Consider the following 27,361-nt stretch of genomic DNA (forward strand, 5'->3'; position numbering starts at 1 on the left):
ATTGAAGTATTTTCGTAAAAAAAAAATAGCTATAATAAAGTCTCTAAAAGTGTTTTGTTTGCTTCAGGAAACTCAGATATTCTTATGTTGGAATTTTGGAAGAGAATTAAGTGAAAGTTCTGTTTTATCCTACGTGGGTTTATTTGTTTATTTTTTCTTATTTGTGTTGGGAATGAAGGAGTTGTATAGAAAAACTCAGTGTTGGAGTAAAGCTCTTTTATCTTAAATACTGAAATTTATGCTCATGAAGTAGAAAAGTTATTTTACTTGCATATGGTATGAAGAGCAGAGATTTTAATCAATGAGTTCTAATTATATATTTTGGGAAAGAAATTTCCATAATCATATTTTAAAAAATCATATATAATTGAGTACTTATTTAATTATACTTTCTTCAGAAACGACATTGAGTTTTTGCATGTTTGATGGTACTTTGGTCCCTAAAAGTGTTTGTTAACCAGGTAAAGAAATTGGAAAATTTGTATTTCTGACAGTTTTTTTTCTTTAAAGTGTGAAATTTGGTTTGAAGAATTTGTAAACATTTCTTAGTACAGTGTGTCTCTGGCTTTTGGTTCACCTCTAAATTTGCTGCCATTGCTAATATTTTTGCTGGTAAGGTGAACTTTCTTGGACCAGTTTTATTTTAGTAACATTTTAGAATTTAGAAAATTTGATTAAATACTTTTGCATGGTCAAAGAACTTAAATTTAAGTCATCATGAATTATTTAGAAGGGAATTTAAACTTTTATATGTTATCCTAGCTTGATAAAATGCAAACTAATTGACTGGAATTATAGAATATAGAATATGATCAGAACAAATCAAATTCCCATTTAAATGATGAATTTCAAACAATTGCACATCGAAATTATGCTGCAATCTGGTTTTGATAGTTGCATTTATTAATATCAGTCCCCATTACATTTATTTTTGTAGTCTCGGTAGTATTTAGTCACTTGTTTTTAGTATTTAACTGTTGAGATGGTGCATCTAGAATTTCTTCTGATTTTTGTGTAAACATGAATAAAGACTAATGGCAACCAATTGACTTCTACTAGTCTGATCCAGTAAGCATTACTTATTAGTATTAAATAAAAGTGAAAATGGAGGTCATAGTTAGGCATACACCAAGGCAAACCCTTTAAAACCAAATTTAAAATAATTTTGATTTTTTGAAATGCTATCTGTACTTATAAAAGAAACACAAAACATAAGCTTTTGGTCCTTGATTGATTCTATTCTTATCCTTAAAACAAATTGAACAAATCAGCTATAGACAACTGATTGAACAGCTTTTCTTGCCCTAAAAAGGATGTTAATATCTAATACAAGAAAGGTCTAAACACAAGAAAGGCCAAAAATACTTCCTCCTTTATGCTTTATAAACTGCTGTAACTGCAATTTTTACCATTTGGTTTGAAGTTTTCCAGATTTCCATCTGTACTTTTCACATGACAATATTTCAATGTTTCTCAACTTGTTCTGATTTTAGTTTTGACCCTAGTAAATGAAGAGATGAAAACCCATTTAAAACACTTGGTATACTTAAATATAATCTTACTTGCATGCATTTTCCTGTGTACATGCAGTGATATTAAGTACAATCAAGCATTATCATGTTGTGTATCTTCTGTAGGTGTTTTTAATTATCTTTCTTAAAAAGTACCTTAGTTGTCAAACATGGTGGCATGCACCTGTAGTCTAGCTACTTGGGGAGGATAAGGCAGGAGGTTATTGAGTTTAAGGCCAGTTCGGACAACACAGAATTTTCTTTTTTTTTTTTTTAAAGCCATTTTAAGTAAAAAAGGACAAAGCAGGAGGCATTATGCTACTTCATGTGAAAACATACTGCAAAGCTGTAATAATCAAAACAGCATGATATTGGCATAAAAACAGACACAAACCAGTGGTACAAAATAGAGAACTTAGAAGTAAATTCAATAATCTGAACTAAGATGCTAAGAACATGCATTGGAGAAAGGACTTCTCAATAAAGGTATTGGGAAAATTGGATATCTACATGCAGAGAAATGAAGTTAGACCTCCATCCCTCACTATTTACAAAAAACAACTCAAAATGGTTTAAGGAGTTAAATGTAAGACCTGAAACTATGTTACTACTAGGAAGAAACATAGGAAGTGATTCAGGACATTGGGATGGGCAAAGGTTTTTTGGACATGACCTTAAGATCAGAAGAAACAAAAGCAAAAATAAATAAATGGAATTATACCAAATTAAAAAGCTCCTGCACAGGAAAGAAACCAGTCAGCAGATCACAGAGACAACTTACAGAATGGGAGAAAATATTTACAATGTATACATCTGATGGGGTTGATATACATAGTGTATATAAGGAACTCCAATAACTCAATAGCAAAAAAACCCAATTTAAAAATAGGCAGCAGATCTAAATAGACATTTCTTAAAAGAGGACACACAAATGACTGACAGATATGTGAAGTAATTCTGAACACCTCTGATTATCAGAAGATTGCAAATCAGGGGCTAGGGTTGTAGCTCAGTGGTACAGTACTTTTCTCGCATGTGTGTGGCACTGGGTTTGATCCTCAGCACCACAGAAAAATCAATTAACCAATCAATCAAACACATTGTCTCCATCTATAACTAATATACTTATATACATATATATATGTATATTTACATTCTTCACACATATATATATATATATATATATATATATGTGTGAAGAATGTAAATCAAAACCATAATCGGATATCACCTCATTTAATAAGGATGGCTGATAACAAGAAAACTGAAGAGAACAAGTGCTGGTAAGGGTGTGGAGAAAAGGGAACCCTTGTACACTGTTGGGGGATGTTTATTAGTACAGTCATTGTGGAAAACAGTATGGAGCCTCTTCAAAAAACTAAAAGTAGAACTAGTATTTGTTCTAGATATCACACTATGGGGTATATATTAAAAGGAAATGAAATCAGTATATTGAAGAGCCTCTGTACTTCCACCTTCATTGTAGCACTATTCACAATTGTGAAAAAAAGGAAATAACCGAAGTGTCGATAAACAATATGTGGTACATATACACAATGGAATATTATTTAGCCATAAAACACTGAAATTCTGTCATTTGTGAAAACATGGATGGTGTTAAACGTAAAACGCTGAGCACAGAAAGACAAATTTGACATGATCTTACTCATGTGGAATGTAAAAAGTAGATCTCAGAAGTTTAGAGTAGAATGGTGATTACTAAAGTTGGGAACAGTAGAGTGGGAGGAGAGGGTTAGGAAAGGTTGATCAATGGGTATTAAGATACAGTTAGGAGGAAGAAGCTTTAGGGTTCTGTTGCATATGTTTCATTATAGATATCAGTTATATTCTGTACATTTCAAAAAGAAGAAATAAAAATAGAAGAAAGAATTAAGAAAGTTTTATAAATGATAAATATTTGAGGAGATAAATATATTTAACTTAAACATGTAATATACACATGTATCAAACATTACATGATGCCCCATTACTATATACTTTCAATGTTTTTTATTATATTGGTTAAAAAACCCATCAGTTATGCTATTAGCTCATTTCTGAATTTAAAAAGGCAGGATCTTTATAGTAAAATGTTTATGGTAAAATCTGGTATCTATGTTAGAAGTAAACTTTTCTCAAATTTCTTCTGGATTACGTCTTTTCCTTTCAATAAAATATTGTTTTGAAAATATTCATTGTTTGAGAAGCAATTACATGAAAACATGAAAAAACATAACTTCTTTTAAGGAAAATTTCTAATTTCAGATAAGTTTTAAAAGGTCACTGTTTGGACAACTTATTTGGAGCTGCCAAATATCTTGATGTGTGGCAATAAAGTTTTGGGAGAAGAATGAATTTGCATAATTAAAAACAGAAAACTTAAGACATGTTATGCCCTTAAATAGATAAAAATTTAATTGTGGTATTAAAATGAGAAGAGGAGAGAACATTATGAAGTACAATTGCATATAAATGATATGACATGTACTTAAAAATGAAGGAGGTCTTAGGTGGAGGATGTTAGCCAAGGACAGGTAGTAAGTAAGAGAAGCAATATGAAGAAGGAAGTCGTGAGGTTCAAAAAGCCTGAGTAGGACTGACCTTACTGATAATTGGTATAAACCCTAAATCTCTGTAAGTTCTGAACCCTTGGCATTTAGGTGCTTAGGCTAAAGGAAGAAAATGGTTACACTAGTTGCTGCTTAATCCCTTTATTTGTATTTTGAAGAGTGTTAGAGTTTGCTGAACCAAGATTCTCTGACTTTTTAAACTGTTATGTCAACTCACATTTCTTGACTTGTTCTTAGGAAGTTGAAGGATGGGGAGTTTTCTTTATTTCAATCTTTTAAAAAATTAGGGTCACTGACTGCTGAGTTAGTGGGTTAACCCAGTGGCTTTTGAGACATTAAGAGAGTTGTTTTTGAAATTGAGCATAGAGTATGGTAAGAATATTTTCCATAGTTATATAGAATGCAGAGTAATGAACACCTTGAGTAATAGTTACTGTGACAATAGAGAGATGTGCTTAGCCAAAGGTGGTGATGTCTCAGAAAGTGAAGCCTGGGAGACATCACTAAAACACCTTTCTAGCAGAAGGCTCTGGAAGACCCTGTATCAGTTATCTTCCAGTTATCTCCCAGCACTTTCCCATTTTCAGTTGTAATTCAGGAAGTATTAGGTGATTGGGATTTAGTGAAAGCTTTAACTGAAAGTAGATTATATTAGCATTCATTCATTTTGAAATTTCCCAATAGTGAATTTCAAAAGTTGTATAATAATATGAAAATTAGAAAACTGATTGGAACTTGCTTGTGATCATGCTTAGTCCCCCCCCCTCCTTTTTTTCTTTTTACCTACCTCCTTTGCTCTTTTTATCTTAGTTAGGATCAAAACAAGAACTGTCTCCCCCTGCTGCACCCTCAGTATACTAAATTCAGGTTTGCTCTACCATGGAGCTACATTCCAACCTTTTTAATTTTAAAACAGGGGTCTCACTTAATTGATTCAAACTCGAGATCCTCCTGCCTCAGCCTCCTGAGTAGCTAGGATTCCAGACAAGAACATTTCTATATCTTAGAAAGGAAAAATTTAATGTAGCCTTTGGACACATTCTTCAATAGAAGCCTCTTTTTTCATGTGTTTTAAAAAGTTCTAGTTTTTCTTGACATCTGCTATCTGGCTTTTATATTTTCTTTTTGCAGTTTTAGTGTTAGGGCGGCTAGAGGCTATTTAATACAATTGGGTTTCTTTCTAGTTCTCATTCATTTAGCCTTGGCTGGTGCCCAAGATTTCGCATTTTTTCAAGCTACCAGGTGCTGCCAATGCTATTTGTCCAGGGACCACACTTTATGTAGCAAGAATCTACTTCATTTTCTCAGCGTGAGGATATTAGAGCTGGAAAGACCAGGTCGTTTGCTCAAGTTCTTATACCTAATCAGTAATGGTAGACTTTTAATTTTTAATGTAAAAAAGTCATCTCTCACAGTACAAGGAAATATTTAAAAACTTAGCTCTCTACCTTATTAAATGTTAATTCATTGTTAAGCCAAAATTTTTATGTAACTATACACTTGATTATTTTTATTATATGTCATTAATTCTGTGGAATAGGAGAGAGGAATTCATAAACTGACATTGCACCCTATGCTGTGCCAAACTCTGTTAATAGTGTTGATTTTTATGTGGATGGGAAGCTTTGCAGAAGACTCTAAATCTTGCTGTTTGAGGACACTCTCTTAAAACATCTAGATTTTGAAAATGATTAATAGAAATAAATATACAGGACAGTTTGGAGATTTTGCAGTTCTTTATTGTAGGTCTTCAAAATTTATTTGTGATGAATTAACTCAAATTGAAATATAAGATAGTCTTTCGACTGATTTTTTTCCACAAGCAAAGTTTAATAAAAACTGTTATGCTTAAATAAAACTTGACAAACAGAACATGGTAGAAAGTTTGTAGTATAAACAATATATAAAATAGAAAAGACTGTGCTTATCTAGAAGAAATGTAATTGTTGGCAGATTGTCCAAGTCTTCTGTGATATGCTGCTGGCCTGCCATTTAATATACAGTTAACATTCTAAGATAAAAGAATGGTTAGACAGATTTAGCAATTAAATTGGTGGGGTAGTGAATGGACTTTGCAATTTAAAATTAAATAATACGTGTTGTCTGTTCAATTACTGTGTGCATAAGTGATCACAGAATAGAATGAAGCTGTGGGCTTAAAGTGAATTTAAGACTGTAAAGCCTTAATCACAACTGTTTCATGACTTTAAATTTTGTGATATGAGGATGAAAGAGGAGCTTATCCTTTTGGAGAAGACTGTTGTGCTTACAATAAACCAAACTTAAAATTTATCTATAGGTTTGGAATCTTTTCATAATGTTAAATGAAAATTTTGATAGTTTTTGATAAATTGAATATAATTGTGTTTTCATTTCAGTGGTTGTAAACAGCAGTGATAAAATGAAGCAATTGAGGTTTTAAATTACCTGAAGTGCTACTCTGAAATTCCTTAACTTTAAGCTATGTTTTCATGGAATTATAGTATAGTCATTGGTTGAGTTCCCAATTTAGCCTATAAATTTTATTTAATTCTTAAGGTACTTTAATTACTGTGTTTAGCTGTTACAAATGCAACAACTAGTGATTAAACTATAATTGAAACATAAGAAGTTTATAAAAACTTTGAATAGTTTAAAAACTCTTGGAAAACTGATTTGATTTTATATGATAAGGAGAATAGAGATTTCTTATGGAGATTGTGAAGGGGACTCTGACATTGATTATTTTCTCTAGATGGATTAAAAATCTTACTACTTTTAATTTTGCTTGGTAACATCTGTCTCTATCTTTGGTCATACTTAATTAAGTAAATGAAGAACTAAGTAACGAAGGTGAGAAGGAAAAAATATTATTATTATTTAAAAACATTTTTTTAGAGAATTTTTCAATATTTATTTTTCAGTTTTCGGTGGACACAACATCTTTATTTTTTATTTTTATGTGGTGCTGAGGATCGAACCCAGCGCCCCGTGCATGCCAGCATGCCAGGCGAGTACGTTACCGCTTGAGCCATATCCCCAGCCCTATTATTATTTTTTTATTTTTGGGTACCAGGGATTGAACTCAGGGGCACCCAACCACTGAGCCACATCCCCAGCCTTATTTTTTATATTTAAGAGACAGAATCTCACCGAGTTGCTGAGGCTGGTTTTGAACTCGCGATCATCCCATCTCAGCCTCCTGAGATGTTGGGATTACAGGCATACACCAACACTTTTTAATAAACTTCTTAATAAACCTATGATAAAGTTTATTCAATACTGTGTTTTTTAGAATATGAAAAAAAATTGAAAATGGGTTAAAGTGGGCATGGATACATTTTGTGATCAGAGTAGAATTTACTGAGCAGTGAGCTAGTAAGAAAGACAGGTGAAGTGTGCATAAGTTCCATGGAGAAGGGGAAAGCTGGAGTTTGGCATTTCAGCTGTTCTTGTATTGTTTTTAGAACAAGGTATGATAGGTGTTGGTAGACAAGGGTCAAACTCTGATCAACTACTCTTATGTTAGGAAGGTTTATAAATTATATCTGGGAAAGTGTATGTAAACTCTGAATTTTCTTTATAAGAAATTTTATTATACCTGAATTCATTTCCATAAAGCTCTACAACCTTGTGAATTAGGTTCAGAGACTTGTTTGCCAATTCTGTTGGGAGTAGGGAGGGAATATAGCTGGTATAGAAAGAACAGAGGTTTGGAAGTAGATTCTTATAAAAGAAAAGATGCATAGGGAAAGTTAACTTTGGGCTTAACACTTGTCTCTGTTGAAGCATGAAAAGTAGATGTCATGTCACTTGGCATGAAGTTATATATAAATAGTTAGTATTATGTAATCCTTGGTAGGTATTGAGGATATGCTGGGACATAACAATAGGGTTATATCATAGGTATATTTAACTTACTTGAACTTAGCTGTAATGGGCAAAAAAGAAATGGGGTGGGGAACAACCAGCATATCCATTAACATTCTTGATTATAAGCAGTAGAAATCAACTTTGGCTAATTTATGCAAAGAAATATATTGAAGGCTCTTGGGAGAACTGGTCTTAGAAAGTGCACGGGAATAGTGGTAACCTTCAGCAAGGAGAAGAGCCAAAGTGAGGACACAGGAATACTTTTGAGTAGGAAGCCACCATGGACACTTGCTGACAATGTCTCAGTGGTTGTTACGAGTAATTTTTCAATTGTCCTGGTTCCTCTGTCACTCACTCAAGCTAAAAAGTCTGGGGAATGGAATATTTGATTGTCTGGTTTAGATCCTGAGCCTATTTCCAAACTATTTATTGGGGATAAGGATAGAGGAAATCCAGGCTTTTGATTTCTATTCTAAAAAGAAAATTATCCATAGCAAAAATCAAACTCATAGTGTCTGTCATTTCTCCTGAACAAAATGAAATGATTATTTCTTCCTTAAAGTGTTGCATGGCGCAACAAATAAATATTCCCAATTCCTCAAGCTAGAAGCTTGGAAGTTATCCTTGATTTTTTCCCCCATTTTCTCAGCCTCATATCAAGCAAATAGTTTATTGTCTTGTCATTCTACCTCCTAAATGTCTTGAATCTAGCCACTTATCTCTAAGTTATGATTATCTTTGTAGTTCCATCCACTGTGATTTCTTACTAGGTCTACTACAGAGGTCTCATAATTTCTCATTGTCTACCTATTGGCTCCTATCTGCTTAGATATATATTATGTATGGGTGAACTTCTAAAAATGCTTATCAGATTGTGTTATTAGTTTGCTTAAAACTTTTCAGTGGTCTGCATTTATTTACCAATTTCTTGGTTCCAATCTACTCTTTTTTATATTGGAGGTTGGGTGCCAAGATTTGTAAAATACATTTCCCAATTCCTTCACCAGCATGCGTTCTGTAGGGTTTCAGCATTTGGGGGTACTGGTAGGAATTTTGAAGGTGGGAGAAAGGACTTCTCATTTCTAGTTTCCGTAAGGATGCCTCTAGCAGATGAGGACCCCTGCCATTCCATTCTTCATCTTCTCTTGGAGAATTCACCATCAGTGTTGTTTCCCTCTCAGAGCTACCAGCTTTGGGGTCAGGAATCCTAGGAGATGAAGTAAGTGCCTGCCACTTGTATCACTTTCTCACCCACTAGACTTGGTCTTACTACAGAGGTCTCATAATTTTATTTATGTTCCTTTAAGGTGTTGAGCAGTCTTCATCCTGGGGCTCTTTAATAGGGATTCAAACTTGAGCTATAGGCTTTTCTCAAAGGTCTAGGTACCCACTATATGGTGCCATCCTTAGAGATTTGAACCTCCTCTATCCCTTTCCAGGCATAGTCTCATAACGCCTTTTCTCTAAGCTGCTAGTTTCTGATACTTCTTCCATTTGTTCTCCAGCTCTGCAGGTAGTGGTACTTCCTGGAATTATTAATCTCTGGGTTACTTCATTTTTCCTGTTTTACCTTTTTAGCTTTCCAGTATCTGTATAACTAATTTCTATATTAAATGTCCTATATTAATTATCCATATGGTTTCCATTTGTCATGTACAGATGATTTTCTATTTTTTAGGATAAAGAAAAAAAAGTTTCATAATTACTATGTCCCTGGCTACTTCTTTAGCCTTGTGCTATGTAATTTTCCTGCTTTCTCCTTCTGCTTTAGTATTCTGCAGATTTTATTTGTCAGAAGGTGCTACATTGCCTTATCTCAGGGATATAGCTTCAGCTAGTCGGTATCTTGCCCTTCCTATTTTTCCCTTCCCTGCTCACCCCACAGTAATTTGCTTGGCTAACTTCTACATAATAAATGTAAAGTTTTTTTTTTTTTAAAACTCTTATTATAACCACATTTTAGCTACTCAATGAACGTAACACTTTGGGATGTCTTCCCTGATCTTCAGACTCTGCAATATATATTGCATCCTCCTGTAGTACCTTGTACTTCAACTTTCCAAAACTTTTTATTTCTGGGATTATTTGTTTAATGTCATATTTTCTTGTTTAGGGTATAAATTATATGAAGTTGGAAAGAGAATCTGTGCTCTTCACTGTTATGTCCATGTAGCATTGGGCTTGGCTCCTGGCTGGCCTTCTGATAAACATTTAAAAAACTGGTTAATCTTTTAAGAAAAAAAAAATAGTGAGTTTGATAGGGGTTAGCAAAAATGGATAGGGATGGTGGTAAAATAAGTCAATTTAATTGACCAGTGTTTTCTGTTTGTATTGCGTGTTAAAAAATACTTATGTGGAGGCTAGAGGAGGAAGACTATTTATTGTGTGGAAGCTACTGTAGTATAAAGAATGAAATTTAGCATCCTTATTTTATTGCCACTAATGAAGTTTAACATCCTTGTTTTATTGACACTTTCCAAAGGAAAATATTTCTCCAGGTCTGATTATATATTATTTATCTTTCCCTTTTCCTTTTCCCCTCCTTTTCTTCTTATTTAATTTTTTGGTAGCTTTAATCCTTTGCCTTTTTCTATGCTTTAGAAAGCAATTTGTGTTTTACTTCTGAAAATAAAGTATAATGAGGCAAGCAGATATCATTAATAGTTTCACTGCATAGAAATTGCAGCTCTTAACATTTTCGTATAGGTTTTCCTGTCTTTTTTTTTAATATTTATTTTATTTAGTTGTAGTTGGACACAATATCTTTATTCCATTCATTTACTTTTATGTGGTGCTGAGGATTGAACCCAGGGCCCTGCACATGCTAGGCAAGCACTCTACTGCTGAGCCACAATCCCAGCCCCCTCCTGTCTGTCTTTATCTAGTATGTATACACAGTTTTATCTTCCTTTTCCCTGTTACCATATTATGCATTCTGATTTTTAACTTGTTTCCTTTCCACTTTTTTTCCAGATTATGAATTGCTTTTCACTTTATTGTTTTTATCATTGTTTTGAAAATGCTTGCATAGTATGCTTTTACATGCACATGTGGTATTTACTTAACCTGTCTGCTCTTTGATGGATATTTGAGTTTTCACTTTTTACTGCTATGAAATGCTGTGATGCACTTCCTTGTATGTATAGTATTGCTTAACAAGTGTTTTGTGTGTGTTCAGATAGACAAGGTGCAAGGTACAAGGTGTCTGATCTGTGGGAAGGAACAAAATATAGAAAACAGAAATCTCTGAAAACAGAGCTCATATTTGTAGGTAATATCATAATTGCTTTCTTCAAAAAATTTTTTTTAGTTGTAGATGAACATAATACCTTTACTTTATATATTTTTGTGTGGTGCTGAGGATAGAACCCACTGCCTCCAACTTGCCAGGCAAGCCGTCTACCACTGAGCCACAACCCAAGCTCCCATAATTGCTTTTTATTTGACTTTTCCTTATGTTGATTTAAATTTCTTTTGAAAACAATCCAGAGCATTTCCTACTTCTTTTAAGATTCCTGAATTTTCCCTATCCACCAGGAGTTGCTACTTTTCAAGAGTAAGTAAAAAGAGACCTTTGAGGGACTAAGTATTCCTGTTGTTTGTGAACCTGCTAGTCTAGCCTTTGGTGTAATAGTTTCTCAAATGCACATTCAGTCCAGATTGAGGCTGATTTTATTTTTCTAGTGAAATCTGAGTTTCCACACTTTCCAACATCCATGGCTGCAACTATTTCAATATGTACCAGGGTCCTGGGCAATCCATCCTTTCCCCAGGAGTCTACTGAAAGTAATTATTTTAGGAGCAGCAAGTCAGAGCATACTAGTTCCCCCAAACAATTCTCCTTTTAGTCTTCCTTGTTGCTCTTTCCCCTTTGTTTTTGCCTTAATCAGTTCTCATATTTCTCCTCACCTATTCTAAATTTTTGTTTATGGTAAACAAATTATCTTTTGTTTTATTAGCCTCTATATACTGTATTAGGTTCCATCTCTTTACCGTTTCCCTTGGCCTTTAATTTGCTTCAGTTCCATCTTTTTTCTTTCTCTCTCTCTCTTTCTTTTCCTCCTCCTCCTTTTTCCTTCTCCTCCTCCTCCTCCTCCTCCTCCTCTTCCTCCTCCTCTTCTTCGTTGTCTCCCTCCTCCTCCCCCTCTTCTTCCTCCTCCTCCCCCTCCCTCTCCCCCCTCTCCCCCCTTGTACATGAGAGGCAACCACTCTGCCAACTGAGTTATATCACCAACCCTCAGCTCCATCTTTTAGTTGTTGCTATTTTTTTCCTGATATACCTTGTGAGTAGGAGGTTGTATGAATCAGTTTCTCCTCCATTTTCAATGATGTACCAGGTTTTTCTTCCACTCTTTCATTTAACACCAAATAAGAACAGGTTAACAAAATGATTGATTCTTTCAGGCGCATGTCTTTTAACTTACTAACCCTCATTTTGCTGTCAATTTTCTTTTTATCTTTGATAACTTTGGTGCCTAGATATGGTCTCTATTTTTACCCTGGCTTGCCTTGTTCATTTGGTAGCATAGCCTGTTAGTCTGTAATTTCCTCAGGTTAAATCTATCTGGACATTTTTGTTTATATGGTGTGAAATAAATCTGACCACTTAAAGAGACAGATTATGTTTATAAATCCCTCCATATATTAGGTTTTAGAAAATAAAGTCTAAGAAATCTTGTTGTTTTTGTTTAAAATGTTAATTTTATATTCATGAATGACAGATTTGAAATTATATGTGGTTATATCATGATAGTGATTCAAGAGAGGAATTAGTTGTTTTGCTAACTATTATGGTAGAAAGAGCAATGAATAGCACAAGGTCTGGCTGCATTTTCAAGTCCCTTAATTTTTCACTGTTTTTTTTTCTACTTCAAAGTGGAGAGAGTAATATCTAATTCATAGTTGTTGAACCCTAAAATGCAATTATGTATGTGTGTTATGTGTGTTTTGTAAACTTTGAGAGACTTTGATGTTTAAGATCTAATAAAAATTAGAGAAACTTCCCCCTCCTAAAATGGATCATAAGGTTGCTCCTTATATTATCCCATAAAAACATTACTTTCCCTACACTCTGTTTTTCTTCAGGAAATGAAGAAGTATTAAAAAAAAAAAAAGGCTGCATGTGGTGTTTTATTTCTCATAATAGAGAAAAGGGACTCCAGTGAACATTATTCCATTAAGATGTTATAAGCTTAGGAAAATCCATTCAACTATTATTTCTATTCTTGATATTATATTAATATTATCTGTTTAATGTTTTATTTACAGTTATATGATGTTGATTGATGGCACAAATGAAGTTTTTATGATTGATAGAGATAATTCAGTATTTCACGTTTCAAATTTGGAATTTCCATTTCGTAAAGATCTCCGAATGCATTTATCAAACACTCTCTTGGATGGGGTAAGTCATATTTATTTTAAAATGTGTACAAAATTAAACATTGCAATTTTTCTTTTTCTTATAAGTTAATGTGTATTTTTATTAAGAAGTTAAGAATTGGGTTTATTTATTTATTTATTTTTTTGGGTACCACGAATTGAACCCAGGGGTGCTTAACCACTGAGCCATATTCTTAGCCCTTTTGATATTTTTTTTAGAGACAGGATCTTGCTAGGTGTTGATGCTGGCTTTGAACTCACTATTCTCCTGAGCTGCTGGGATTACAAGCATGTGCCACCAAGCTGGCTAAATTTTATTTGGATGTTAAGTTTTATTTCTTACCTGCACTTATATTTAATTAACATTTTTTAAAAAAGGGATCTGCCAACTTAATCTATGAACCTAAATAGGATTTTGTGATTTTTAAAAAATATTTATTTAGTTGTAGATGAACATACTCTGATCAAATATGTGCAAACAAGGATAGTTATATAATTTTGAATGAAATAACCAGTGTTTCATCTGTTTTGTAATTTGTCATTTTCTACCTAACAATTTGTTTTGGACATATTTTTCTTATAAATGTCTGAATAGTATTCCTCTGTATGTATAACCATCAAAGTTCAGAGTTTCTAAGCTATCTTGTTGGTGGAAATTATAAGCATTAAAGATTGCTTGTTGAAAATATTACCCTTTCCTATTGCTGATCGTAGACTTCATGAATTGGAATCTCTCAGGACCTAGGTAGCTGTACAAAAGCAATAAGATGATTCTAATAAGGCAAGTTTGAGAAACAGTTCTATAATTTATTTGATCAGTTTTGTTTTGGTAGACATTTTTAGACTTTTTTTTGGGTAGTTTTTCCTAAACACATTCAAATGTATATCCTATACCTTTTTCTCAAAATTTTCTGGGCTGGGATTGTGGCTCAGCGGTAGAGCGCTCGCCTAGCACCGCCGGGACCTGGGTTCGATTCTCGGCACCACATAAAAAATAAAGGCATTGTGTTGTGTCCATCTACAAAAAAGATTCTCTCTTTCTTTCTCTCTCTCTCTCTCTCTCTCAAAAAAAAATTAAAAAAATTTTTTTTCTGATTTTTTTTTTTTTTTTTTTTGGTACCAGGGATTAAACCCGGGGTGCCTAACTACTGGGTCACATCTCCAGCCCTTTTTGTATGTTATTTAGAGACAGGGTCTCGCTGAGTTGCTAAGTGTCTTGCTAAGTTGCTGACGCTGGCTTTGACCTCCTCCTGCCTTAGCTTTCCGAGTCACTGGGATTACAGGCATGTGCTACCATGCTCAGCTAAAATTTTGTGATTTTATATTTAAGAAAAATCTTAGAGGTGAGAATATAGCATGTATTAAGGAATTTTTGGTTGCAAATAATTGAAGTTCATCTTAAAAAATGATGGATTTTCCAAGAAATCTCCATTCTGCTTTCCATATTGGCTGCACCAATTTGTAGTCCCACCAGCAGTGTATGAGAGTACCTTTTTCCCCACATCCTCGCCAACACTTATTGTTGTTTGTATGCATAATAGCTGCCATTCTGACTGGAGTGAGATGAAATCTTAAAGTGGTTTTGATTTGCATTTCTGTAATTGCTAGTGATGATGAACATTTCTTCATGTGTTTGTTGATTGATTGTACATCATCTTCTGAGAAATGTCTATTCAGGTTCTTGGCCCATTTATTGATTGGGTTATTTGTTTTTTTTTTTGGTGTCTAGCTTTTTGAGTTCTTTATATACCATAGTGATTAGGGCTCTATCTGATGTGTGAGGGGTAAAGATTTGCTCTCAAGATGTAGGCTTTGTATTCATCTCACAGATTGTTACTTTTGCTGAGAAGAAGCTTTTTAATTTGAGTCCATCCCATTTATTGATTCTTGATTTTAATTCTTGTGCCAAAGGAGTCTTATTAAGGAAGTTGGGGCCTAATCTCACATGATAGTGATTAAGGTCTGCTTTTTCTTATATTAGACACAGGGTCTCTGATTGTATTCCTAAATCCTTGATCCATTTTGAGTTGAGTTTTGTGCATATGGATTTCCAGTTTTCCCTGCACCATTTGTTGAAGAGGCTGTCTTTTCTCCAATGCATGTTCTAGGTACCTTTGTCTAATATAAGATAATTGTAGTTTTGTGGGTTAGTCTCTGTGTCCTCTATTCTGTACCATTGGTCTACAGGCCTGTTTTGGTGCCAATACCATGCTGTTTTTGTTACTATTGCTCTGTAGTATAGTTTAAGGTCTGGTATAGGATGCTACCTGCACTCTTCCTGCTAAAGATTGCTTTAGCTATTCTGGGTCTCTTATTTTTCCAGATGAATTTAATGATTCCTTTTTCTATTTCTATGAGAAATGTTATTGGAATTTTGATCAGAATTGTATTAAATCTGTATAGTGCTTTTGGAAGTATGGTCATTTTGATAATATTAATTTGCCTATCCAAGAGCAAGGTAGATCTTTCCATCTTCTAAGGTCTTCTTTAATTTCTTTCTTTAGGGTTCTGTAATTTTCATTATATAGATCTTTTACCTTTTTTGTTAAGTTGATTCCCAAGTAAAATTGGGAATGGAACCACCACTTGACCCAGCTATTCCACTCCTCAGTCTATACCCAAAGGACTTAAAAACAGCATGCTACAGGGGCACAGCCACATCAATGTTTATAGCAGTACAATTCACAATAGCTAAATTGTGGAACCAACCTAGATGCCCTTCAATAGATGAATGGATAAAAAAAAAGGTGGCATATATACACAATGGAATATGGCATTTGCAGGTAAATTGATGGAGTTAGAGGAGATAATGCTAAGTGAAGTTAGCCAATCCCCCCAAACCAAATGCCCAGTGTTTTCTTTGATATAAGGAGGCTGATTTATAGTGGGATAGGGAGGGAGCATGGGAGGAATAGATGAACTCTAGATAGGGCAGAGGCGTGGGAGGGGAAAGGAGGAGGCAAAGGGTAATTAATGATGGTTGAATGTGATGATCATTATTATCCAAAGTACATGTATGAAGACATGAATTTATGTGAATATACTATGTATACAGAGATATGAAAAATTGTGTTCTATATGTGCAATAAAAATTGTAGTGCATTCTGCTATTATATATAAATAAAAATAAATTAAAAAAATAGAATTAAGCACTAAATAAATAAAAAAAGGCTGGATTTGTTTAAACAATTTGAATTTTAGCTTGGCTTTCTTCAGGCCTCGCTAGATTTGGGGTCTCAAATGATACTGTTTATGCTCTATTTTGCTCTTCATCCTTTTGTTCTACTTGTCTGCTTGGTCCCTTTCTGTATGAAGACTCTTTCCACATGGGAGACATGTTGCATTACAGCCCAAACGGAAAGAGAACTTTTTCTATTAGGACCCATCTGTCTTATATATACGTCGGGGAATTACACTGGAGGCTTGTATTCATTGGTTGCATCACCACTTGTAGTGTAGTAGGAGTACTGTTCCCATGAAATGCATGTATGCCATGCTGGGATCAAGGATATGCCTATTTAAAATGTTAAGATGTATAATTGTCACCTTTATTTCTGGACACATGTACAGTTATACTAATGTATGTGGAGGATCTGCACATTGCCTTCAACACTGTTTTGGTTTAATATTTTTTAATTTGATAAGACTGGCTTTTCATTTAAAGGGATAGTATAGCCGTGATTAAGTGCCTCAACTACAGGTGCCTCCCTAGCTTTTCCAGTTATTGCATGAGGGACCCTATTCAGTATACTTAATTTCTTATTTGTAGTGAGAGGAGGTTAATAATAGTACTTAATTCTTTGTGCTTTTGTGAAGATTTAAGTTGGAAAGTTTGTAAGATCATGATATTAGTGTGTGGCATGTAGTAAAAAAAATTTTTTTCCTCTTCTGATTTTCTTTTATGTGAATTGTTAATGAGGCTTAATATTTTTTACTGTAGTATGAGTTATTGTATTTCTTCTATGAGTTGCTTATTCAAATCCTCTCCATATTTTTCAATTGGGTGTTCATCTTTTTCCCATTGATTTATGAGGTCCTCTTATTAGGGTTGTGTTATGTCCTGTATTTTGAAAAATGTATTTCCTTTTTTTGGTATTTATTCTAGCACATAGAAGCTTAAATATACGTAGGGTAGGCAGGGGGTGTAGCCTACTGATAGAGTGCTTACCTAGGTCTTTGAGGCCTTGGTTTATCATTGTTTCTTAATTCACATTCCTATTCCATTAATGTTTTTATCTTCTAGTGGTCATTTGAGATTGTTTTAAATACCATTGTTTTAGTGTACACTTCAAGGTCTGACAGTCCAGGTACATGTACCTAGTTTTAGCTATTCTGATGTTTGCCACTTAGATTTTATTCTTTTCTTTGGCTTTTGGTGAACAAATTTTGAAATTGATAAACTAAACTAGACTCATAGGTTACACCTACGAGTATGCTGATCTATACAACAATAAACTTATTTTTTTTTTCCTATAAAGTAATTTGGTAGGCTTGTATACAGACTGTTCACTTTACTGGTTGCCATGGCTAGATTTTCTTTTCTGCCACATTGTCACTGCCTTTGTTTGCAAGGTAAGAGACTCCCTTGTAGATGTTCATGGGAATAGCAGGAACATATTGGTTCTTATTACCTTTATTTTATTTAAGGTGTAGTATTTTAAGCATTATAATTAATAAAATAAAAGGAAGAAAAGGACTTTTTAAGTAACAGCATTTGCCAGAGTTTAGTGTATTGAATGAATATCTGTTGAGTACCTCTCAGGTTGGTGTCAAGAGTGCAGGCATTACTTAGACAATTATTTAGAAGGCCACCTCAGTCTGAGACATTTTACTTAATTGGGCAGGATGTAGAATGATTGGTAATGATGCAAGAGAACTTTAAATAAAACTTTAATCCAAAGAGGTATTTAAAACAAGTGCTATGGTAGTTTAGAGGAAAAATAAGTCACATCTAAAGAAATGGAAGATAGCTATAGAAAAAGATTGTTGTTGGAGACGGGCTGAGTACATTCCAGGTAGGAAATAATCCTTAAAAATATGTTTAAAGATCTACAGATTTGACTTAGTAATACTATTTATTTTCACCCTATAAATATAATAGATTCTTGTGAGGGTTTTAAATAGCAATATGATTCATGATGTCAATTTTCTTGGGCCAGAATTATAGTTGCCATATCTGTTTTTCTAGTTAGTTAATTAAAACAGCCTGCTGTAATTTCCTGTTTCTTCTGTATTTTCACTTGAAAATTGTTTTTGTAAGATTCCAAATCCAAGAATAACTGATACTACCTGGTTGTCTGACTGTCGAATGTGAACACTGAGGCTTTGTTTTGCTCTGCTAAATTATGTTCCTTGACCCACAAAATGTGGAAATGGGCGTTTAGAAATATGGCATTAATTCAGTTGAACCAAGTCTGTGAAATTTAATCAATTTAACACGAAGCTAAGAAAAAGGATTTTGCAGTTAATCATTAAAGTTAATAGGAAGAATTTTGGAAAAAGATTTTTAAAAAACATTTTGATGTATTTCCTTTTAGTCATTTTATGGTACTTATATTATAAACCATATATAACTGATACATACATAGCTGAGATTTAATATATATTTTGTATCTGGGGTTTTATCATTCTCTTCTATCTGAAGAACTGCTTTTAGATTTTTTTAAAATTTAGTTTTATTTTTTAAAAAATTGAGATTCAACTCACATACCATTTTCAGGTGTTCAATGTTTTAGTATATTCACAAGATTGGCAACAGTTTCTGCTGTATAATTTCGGAATATGCTATCACTTAGAAAGATTGTGATAATTAGAGCCAAATGGTCTGATCTAAAAGAATTGAAGGGATGGATTACTAAGAATGAGCTTAAGAGGTTCACTGGTTTTTCAGAGAACAGTTGAGGAGAGGAAAGAGATTACTTCCTTCTTTTCATTAAAATCCTTCATTGGTTTCTCATTATCTATTGCATAAAGTCCAAACTGCTCAGACTTGTATTCTTTTATATCTGAAGCATGCCTATATCTTCAGTTTTAATTTTTATTGTAATCCTAAACCATAAATTCCATTATATTGAAGTTTGGACAATTTATCTAAAACCATCTTTTTTTTTTTTTTAAGTTTTTCTTACACTATTTGTTTAATTCACTTTTCTGCTGGAAAATATCCTCCACATTTTTCAGGATTCATTTAATGGTATGTACTTTATTATAAACTTTCTCTTATGCTTTAAGTAGAAATAACTACCACTGCTTAGGCTTATACCAGATGTTCTAATTTGGATGGGATAGTGTATATACATGCTTGTTGTTTAGGTATCATTATAAATAACTATCTGTTTCACTCTCAAAAGTATCCTGGTATGGACAGTAAATTACATATTCATTATTTTCTTCTCTTTCAAGGGATCAATTGTTTATTTCTCTAGCACTTAGAACTATGCCTAATTCTTAGTTTGGACTTAAAAAATATTGGTTGGGGAGACAGAAGGTTTGTGTACCTGGGGACTTTGAATATAGAAAGGGCAGAGGATGGAAAGGTGAGCATGCTGACTTATTTGAGATAGGTGGGTATGGTAGGGGCTATATTGAAGAATTCAAGCCTCAAATTTTTCCACAGCATCATTTAAAAAACAGTGGTGCCATTTCTAGTAATTTTTTGCCGAATATAAAGTTGATACTGTATATTGATTGTTTTTTTGCAAGATTCTTGTGCTTGGGATTTGTTGAATTTCTTTTATCCAAGCATTTATAATTTCCATTGGTAGTAGAAAAAATTTTATCTCACCCCTTGGTGATGCTCTTTTCATTTTAACAATTATTTTTTCTTTCCTATTTATTTTTATTTTCAGATTTACTACCCCTTTTTTTCCTGTGCTGTCTAAAATGCTTTTAATCTCAACCATAGTATTTTTCATCTTACATTATAGTTTTCACCTCTGAAATTTATTGAGTCTTTTAAAAAATCTCTTCTGTGATTCCACTTAGCATTTTGAAATATTATAAATGAATTTAATAGTATGCTGTCTTAATGTTTTTATGTGTTAATTTTAGCATCTCCATCAGTTTTGGGCCTGTTTCAGTTCATTTTTATGGATCATATTTGAATGCCTGGTAAATTTTGATTGTCAGGCGTTTTGAATTTTACCTTTTTGGGAGGGGTTCATACATCCTCTTGAGCTTTGTTCTGGAATGCAGTTACTTTATTTGGAACTAATTTGTTCCTTTCAGATCTTGCTTTTGAGATTTGTTTGGTGGACCAGAGACATCTTTAATAAAGTTCTTTTTCTACTATTGAGACAAGACCCTTCTTAGTACCTGATCCCCTATGGATTATTTAATCTGCCTGGTAGGAATAGGCATTATTTCTGTCCCTGTACTGGACATTGGATTCTGTTCTCTATAGATGTTTTCTTGCCTGGTCTTGAGTCTCCTTACTGCATATTTAAGTACTGATGAGCATTATACTAAATATTTGTGGGGAGTTTGTGGTGCACATTTTGACAGATATCTGGAGTTCTTTCTCTGGGTAGATTTCTCTGTCCTTTTAAACTCTTTCCTGAGAATATTAGCTGCATTGGTCTCCTTAGACAACCTATTCAATTTTTTTTTAAACTCATAGAGATCATGATTCTTCATTTATTTTATATTATTTATTGAGACAAGGTCTAAGTTGCTGAGGCTTGAGCTTGTGATCTTCCTCCCTTAGCCTCCTGAGTTTCTGGTACTATAAGCATGAACCACCATGCCAACTAGGCTTCACTTATGATCCCCTTGCCTGCATTAGATTCTGGAAACTCTCCTTAGACAATACTTGGGACAATTGCAGGGGTCACTGAGTCTGATTACTGACTTTTGTTACCAAATATTCAGTATCAGGAAAAAAACATTGATTCATGTGCTGTTCATATCTTTGGTTGTTTCAGGCAGAAGAATAAATCCAGTGCATTTATGCTCTTTTGATCTGTCCTAACTATAGTTTTTTTTTCTTTTAAAAATTTTAATTGTGGTAAGAAACAAATAACAAAAACTTAACATCTTGGCCATTTTTCAGTATATAGTTCAGTAGTGCTAATATTAGCATTATTGTGCAGTAGTTCTTTAGAACTTTTTTTTTTTATCTTGTAAAGCAAATCTTTACCATTAAGTAGCAGTAGCTCCTTTTCCCTTACTCACCCTGAACAATCACCATTCTACTTTGTTGTTGTTTGAATTTAAATACTTCAGATACCTCATGAAAGTGAAATCATACATTAGTTATATTTTTGTGTGACTGGTTTATTTACTTTAGCATAATATCCTCAAAAGTTTGTCCATGTTGTGGCATGTGACAGGATTTTTCCCTTTTCAGGGCTAAATAATGTTCCATTATGTACATACTCCTATTTTGTTTATTTGTTCATCCATCAGTGTATTCTTGGGTTACTTCCCACCTCTTGGCTATTGTGAATAATTCTGTTGTGAATATGGGTTTACAAATATCTCCTTGAGACTCTACTTTTAATTCCAAATTCTTAATTTTTATATTTCTTTTAATTGCTTTTAATTATTTTGTCTGTATGCCCAGAAAGGGATAGCTGGATTATATGGTACTTCTATTTTAAATTCTTTTCAGGAAATTAACATATTGTTCTCCATAGTAGTTGTATCATTTTCCCAGCAGCAGTGCACAGGAATTCCAATTTCTCTGTGTTTTAAGCCATATAGTTTATGTTTAACCAGTTTGCTCTAGCATAGGGCAGTTGTTGCAGTTGTAGAGAAGGGGACATTGTGATGGTGGGGTCTTTGGGAAGAACTCAGTATCCCAATATTTTCCCATTACCAGCTAACTCAGAAGTGCTGTTCTTTTGCAAGAATTTTTGATGGATGTCTTCTTACTTAATTGGAAGCAGTATTTTATTGCAATAATGCTCAGCTTATTACTGCACTACAGTGTGGAGTCCTAGACCTTTTACTTCAGACAGAAAAAGTGTTTAGCTATTTTTATTACTCTTAAGTCAGAATAGGGAAAAAAATGAAGAAAAGAAAACCACTTCTTTACTTCTATTTATATTTGATTGTAATAGTAAGAATTATCAGATATTTGTCATCTGTTTTTAAACGTTTTTTTTTAGATGTGATGGACCTTTGTTTTATTCATTTATTTATATATGGTGCTGAGAATCAAACCCAGTGTCTCACACATGCTAGGCAAGCGCTGTACCACTGAGCCACAACCCCAGCCCCAGATATTTGTCATCTTACAAACAGGGCTTCTAAAGGTTTAGTTTTCTTAGAACTGAGTGATTTTCTTTGTTTGTTTCACTAGACTCTTGGTAGTTTTTTGGCTGTCAGTTTAAAGCCTGCATATTTTGTTATTCCTTTTTACTTATTTTGTTTGCTAATAATAAATTTGGTTTTTGACTTTTAAACATCATATCTAAAGGAAAACATATTCTCTTTCATCTTATCAGGGAAATTGGGGAGAAAAATTCTGTGATATCTACTGTCTCTGGTGTCTATTTTATTTCCAACCTTGCAGTTTTGAAAACAATAATTAATTGAAACTTTTTATTGCTCTACTACCTTGTGACTGTGTAAAATGCGCAGATACAAGTATTTAAATAAAAATATTTCAGTAAACATTTTAAAATAACAAATATGGCTTATGTCATGTATTGGGTTAAAGATGATAACCATTAGAAACGTCTAAGTTAACAAACACATATTTAGGAAATTAATTAATTGGTAATATTCTTACAATGGCAAAATATATTTTCCTTAGTGTTTTAAAAATAATTTTAGAAGGTAGTATATGAATTTTCTGTCATGAATTTAGATAGCAAGAGAAGTTGCTTAATTTCTTAGGAAGAATATGAGGCAATAAAATTATTTTAGGCAAAAAAACCTTTAAAATTTTATCAAATAATGCATTATATATTTGTAATCTTCATTTAGTGTCCTTATTTCTTCTTTTCCCTTCTACATTTTTTATTGGTGCATTATAGTTGTGCATATGATGGAAAATGTTGTTACATACTTGTACATGCACACAATATAACAATATAACTGGACCATTATCACTCCCCAGCACTTTACACTGCCTTCCCTGTAATGATTTTATTTCTGTCAGAGTGTAGAATTTATTTAACTTTTTATTGACTTTGATAACTTTTCGGAGATCTCTCCATAAAACCAGAATTAATATGAGTGCCATTTATAATTATAGAATTTATGGTCAAAGTAATTGTCATAATAAAATTTAAAGTAATAAGGATTAAACAAAATTTATTATAAAAATGATCCTGATTTTTAAGTTTTAGATACTGATTTTAAAATTTGTAGTCGCTTTACCCTTAAATGTTGCCTAATAATTCAGACATTAAACAAAATATTATATAGCAATTTAAATATAAAAAATATAATGAAGAGATACTCTCATGATTTTATTTTAATATATAACAAAAGCATAATGAAGATTTTCAGAGTGTTGTTTATAAGACTTGATCTGGGTACAGTTATGTTCACTTGGAAATTTCATCAAGTTGTATACTTAGTATTTATGTACTATTGATTAAAATAAATATTACTATTTATGTACTACTTGATTGAAATAAAGTAAATTGTTATTAAATTATGAAAACACTTATCTTTTTTTCTCTTTCAAGGAAATGATTATTGACAAAGTAAACGGACAGGCTGTTCCTAGATATTTGATATATGACATAATTAAATTCAATGTAAGTACCTTATATAATTTGTAAAATTTATATTTTATAGAATAAAAATTGTGACTGAAATAATAGATATATTTTAATTTAATTTCTTTTTTTATTTGGTGGTTGTGGGGATTAGACCCAAGGCCTTACATTGTACCTCTGAGCCATATCCCCAGCCCAGTAGATATTTTATTTGTTACCGTCTCAATGATAGTAGGAAAGAAAAACTGTGATTCAGGTTACTCGTTGAACATCTCTTTTGTTAATACTTTTATATATACTTTTCTTTATCTTATTGCCTAATACATAATATATATCTTTGCCTTTAGATTTCTTTAAGTTCAACTTAGTTAAGAAAAACAGTTCAATTCTGATAGAATAATACATTCTTTTGTAAAATGAAAGTTTTTCGATTTTAATTATCCTGTGATTAAGAAAATGCCCACAAGCTTTGTTTCTGTCATTTAAAAAAAAAAAAAAAAAAAGAAAGAAAAAGAAGCCATGAGTTTGAATATGTACTTGTAGGTACAAATATACTATTCATGAATATAAGCAAGAAACAGAAATAAAGTACAAATTTCCCCAAGTAAAATACAAAATAGATATAAAAAATTAGAAATTAAATTTCTAATCATTTACTATATATTATATTATCCCCAAATCTTTTCCTGTTCATTTTAATTAAAATATGAATATCTAAATTATTTAGACATTACAAGACAACTTCTAAAATATGAAAACCTCAAGTATATTTCTATAAAAAGGTATAATCATTCCTCTACATATATATTATTCAAATTATATAATCACTTGTTATTCAAGCCAGACTGAAAACATTTAAGTATTCTGGAATTAAAAGTATTTAAGTTTTATATGTTTTTCCTTGTACACGTGTGTGAAAGTTTCTCTATGACAGTTGTTCTCATTTTGGGGATATATTCACCTGGGAAGTTTTTGATTTTTTTCATTTAAAGTGTTTTTAAAAGTACAGTCTCTCATTATTATATCATGGCATTTTTGATTGAATTTTCAACATCAATTTCATTAGCTGCTTTTCTATATTCCTCTCTGAAGTACTTATACTTACTTATTTAATATAGTTTTATTAAACAGTTTTTACCAATTCAATATTTGTGACATATTATTTCATCCTATTTTAATTTGTTTTTCTGTTTTTACTAATGAAATTGAACATATATTTATATTTATTAAATTTTTGTGATTTAGTTATAAGTTTATAAATCTTTTTTCATTTTCTTGTCTATCTTTTTTTCTTAATATGCAGGAATTATATTTTTTGGATTTGAATTTATTTTTGGTTATACATTTGTCTAACATAAGATATCTCTTCCAAATCAGTGTCTATTGATGCTCAGAAATCAAAGTTATCAGACTTTCTCAAAAATTGTGTTTTTGTATTTTGTTGTAAAAATGATTTAGTGTGTTTATCATCTTTAGCTTTATAATTTTTCATTCCATAACTATTTATTTACTTATTTATTTATTTTTAAATTTAGATTATTTCTATTTTTTTGTTTTTATATTTATTTTATTTTTTCAAAGCATTTTTTTAATCACGTTTACTATGTTTCCCTACTATTTATAACACATTCAGTAGGGCTCTTTTATGCATAATTAAAAGCTTCTCATTTTATCAGGCATTTCAATGTGCATAACACATGTATCACATTATTGATTGGCATTTGTATAAAACTATAGACAGATTCTGAAAACAGTGAAAAGTATGGAAACTTCTCCATAACTATTTATATTATGCCTGTTACCATACTGAATGATTTAAAATCACATATTGTTTCATATTTCTGATATTAGGATGCATTTATAATTATGTCCTCTATTACAGACCTTTCATTGATTTATTTATCCATTTTGCAGTACAATAACAAACTATCTGAGCCTGGGTATTTTCAAAGTAATAAGATTTATTTGACTCATAATTATGGTGGCTAGAGACCCCAAATCTTAGTTAAAATGTTTTCAGTAGCTTAGTTTATTATTTTATCTAGGATGAATTTCATCAGTCATTTTTATATGTTAAATACTGTATATATTGGGTATGTAGAGATGAATAATACATGGTTTCTTGCTTTTTGAGAGTTCATATATTAGTGCACCGGCTTCCAAAGAAGTCCATTTCCATAAGTGGTTTATTGGAATTTGGGAAGAACATAGGAGAACTATTTATTTTTATTCTATTCTATATTTTTTGCTCTATAACATATATTATACAGTCCTACCCATACACAAATTATTATGATTTAATATGCATAGATTGATGAGAAGGAGCCAGCTTGTTTGAATAAGGCATTTTAACCTAGTTTTTCATGTAATACGCTACTAATTAAGGTGATGAAATGATCATATTGTTCTCATTTTAAAGAACTTCAGTGACAGCATGGATAGTGTTTTGAAGTGAGGAAGAACAGAAAATAGGGAGGACAGTTAGTCAGTGGTTATTGAATGTTTTCCCTAGTCTATTCAAAATGATTCTACATATATCTGTCAAGTGCTTCCTTTAATGTAGACCCAGTGGACTTGAAGGTGAACATGTTTTCTGTCTTTTCCTGTTGTTTTGGTGAGTTGATGTATATTTTAAGTTGGAAAGCATTTAAGAGGGAATTTAGATTACTTACATATATTTGAACAGTTCTTAGACTTAAAAAAAAAAAGCCTTGCCTCTTCCACTTTTAATTTTGTAGGTATCTGAATTCCTCTACCTGAGCTAATATACAAGTCTAACATTTTAGTTTTTCAATCTGTTGATGACGTACATTGCATAAAAAGGTCACACATGAACTGTTAGCATTGAATTTATTAGCATTTCCTCAATAAATACCCTTTACAAACAGTTGTATACCCTGTAAAGAGAGCATGTTTTACCTAATGCCTAGCTCTTGTTGACTTGTCTTACTCCTTATTCTTTTGGATCATCAAAGTCATCATCCTTTCAAAGCTGAGAAAAAAAATACCCTAGCTGTATCTAATGTTCATCCCTGAGGCAAGTGCTGCTGTCCCTGTGTAAACATTAGAATAAATGTTAGGTTACATAATAAAGACTGGAGGAGAGGAAGAAGACAGAAAAGATGGGGGCAAAGTGCATGAAAGTTTTCCAGTTGCAGAGTAAAGAAGAGTAGTTGATATTCCTTTGAGGTGATGCCTTCTAATCTAGATGATTTTTGTCAACCAGAGAATTCATTATAGCTATTTTCCTGTGTATGCATGGATAAGGCAAGTCTACACTCTCAACTCAAAAGTGTACATGCAGTTTTTATTTCATGGTTTAAACATATATACTTTAAGGACACTAAAGGAAAAATTTACTGGGGAGAAG

General features: G+C 32.4%; 1 protein-coding gene across 2 annotated transcripts in view; it reads left to right on the forward strand.

Annotated features, from left to right (window-relative positions):
- Rngtt (RNA guanylyltransferase and 5'-phosphatase) overlaps positions 1–27,361 on the forward strand; it is a 217,301-nt gene that overhangs the window by 50,046 nt on the left and 139,894 nt on the right. For both annotated transcript variants that reach the window (XR_013425011.1, XM_005324717.5), the window contains exons 9-10: positions 13,202–13,337; positions 23,959–24,030. Coding sequence is in view for 1 of the 2 variants with exons in the window: in XM_005324717.5 (XP_005324774.2) it covers positions 13,202–13,337; positions 23,959–24,030 (208 nt within the window). In the remaining variant the exon portion in view is untranslated. The remainder of the gene's footprint in view (positions 1–13,201; positions 13,338–23,958; positions 24,031–27,361) is intronic.

This window comes from Ictidomys tridecemlineatus, chromosome 8 (assembly GCF_052094955.1).
Source record: "Ictidomys tridecemlineatus isolate mIctTri1 chromosome 8, mIctTri1.hap1, whole genome shotgun sequence".
NCBI classification, from domain to species: domain Eukaryota; kingdom Metazoa; phylum Chordata; class Mammalia; order Rodentia; family Sciuridae; genus Ictidomys; species Ictidomys tridecemlineatus.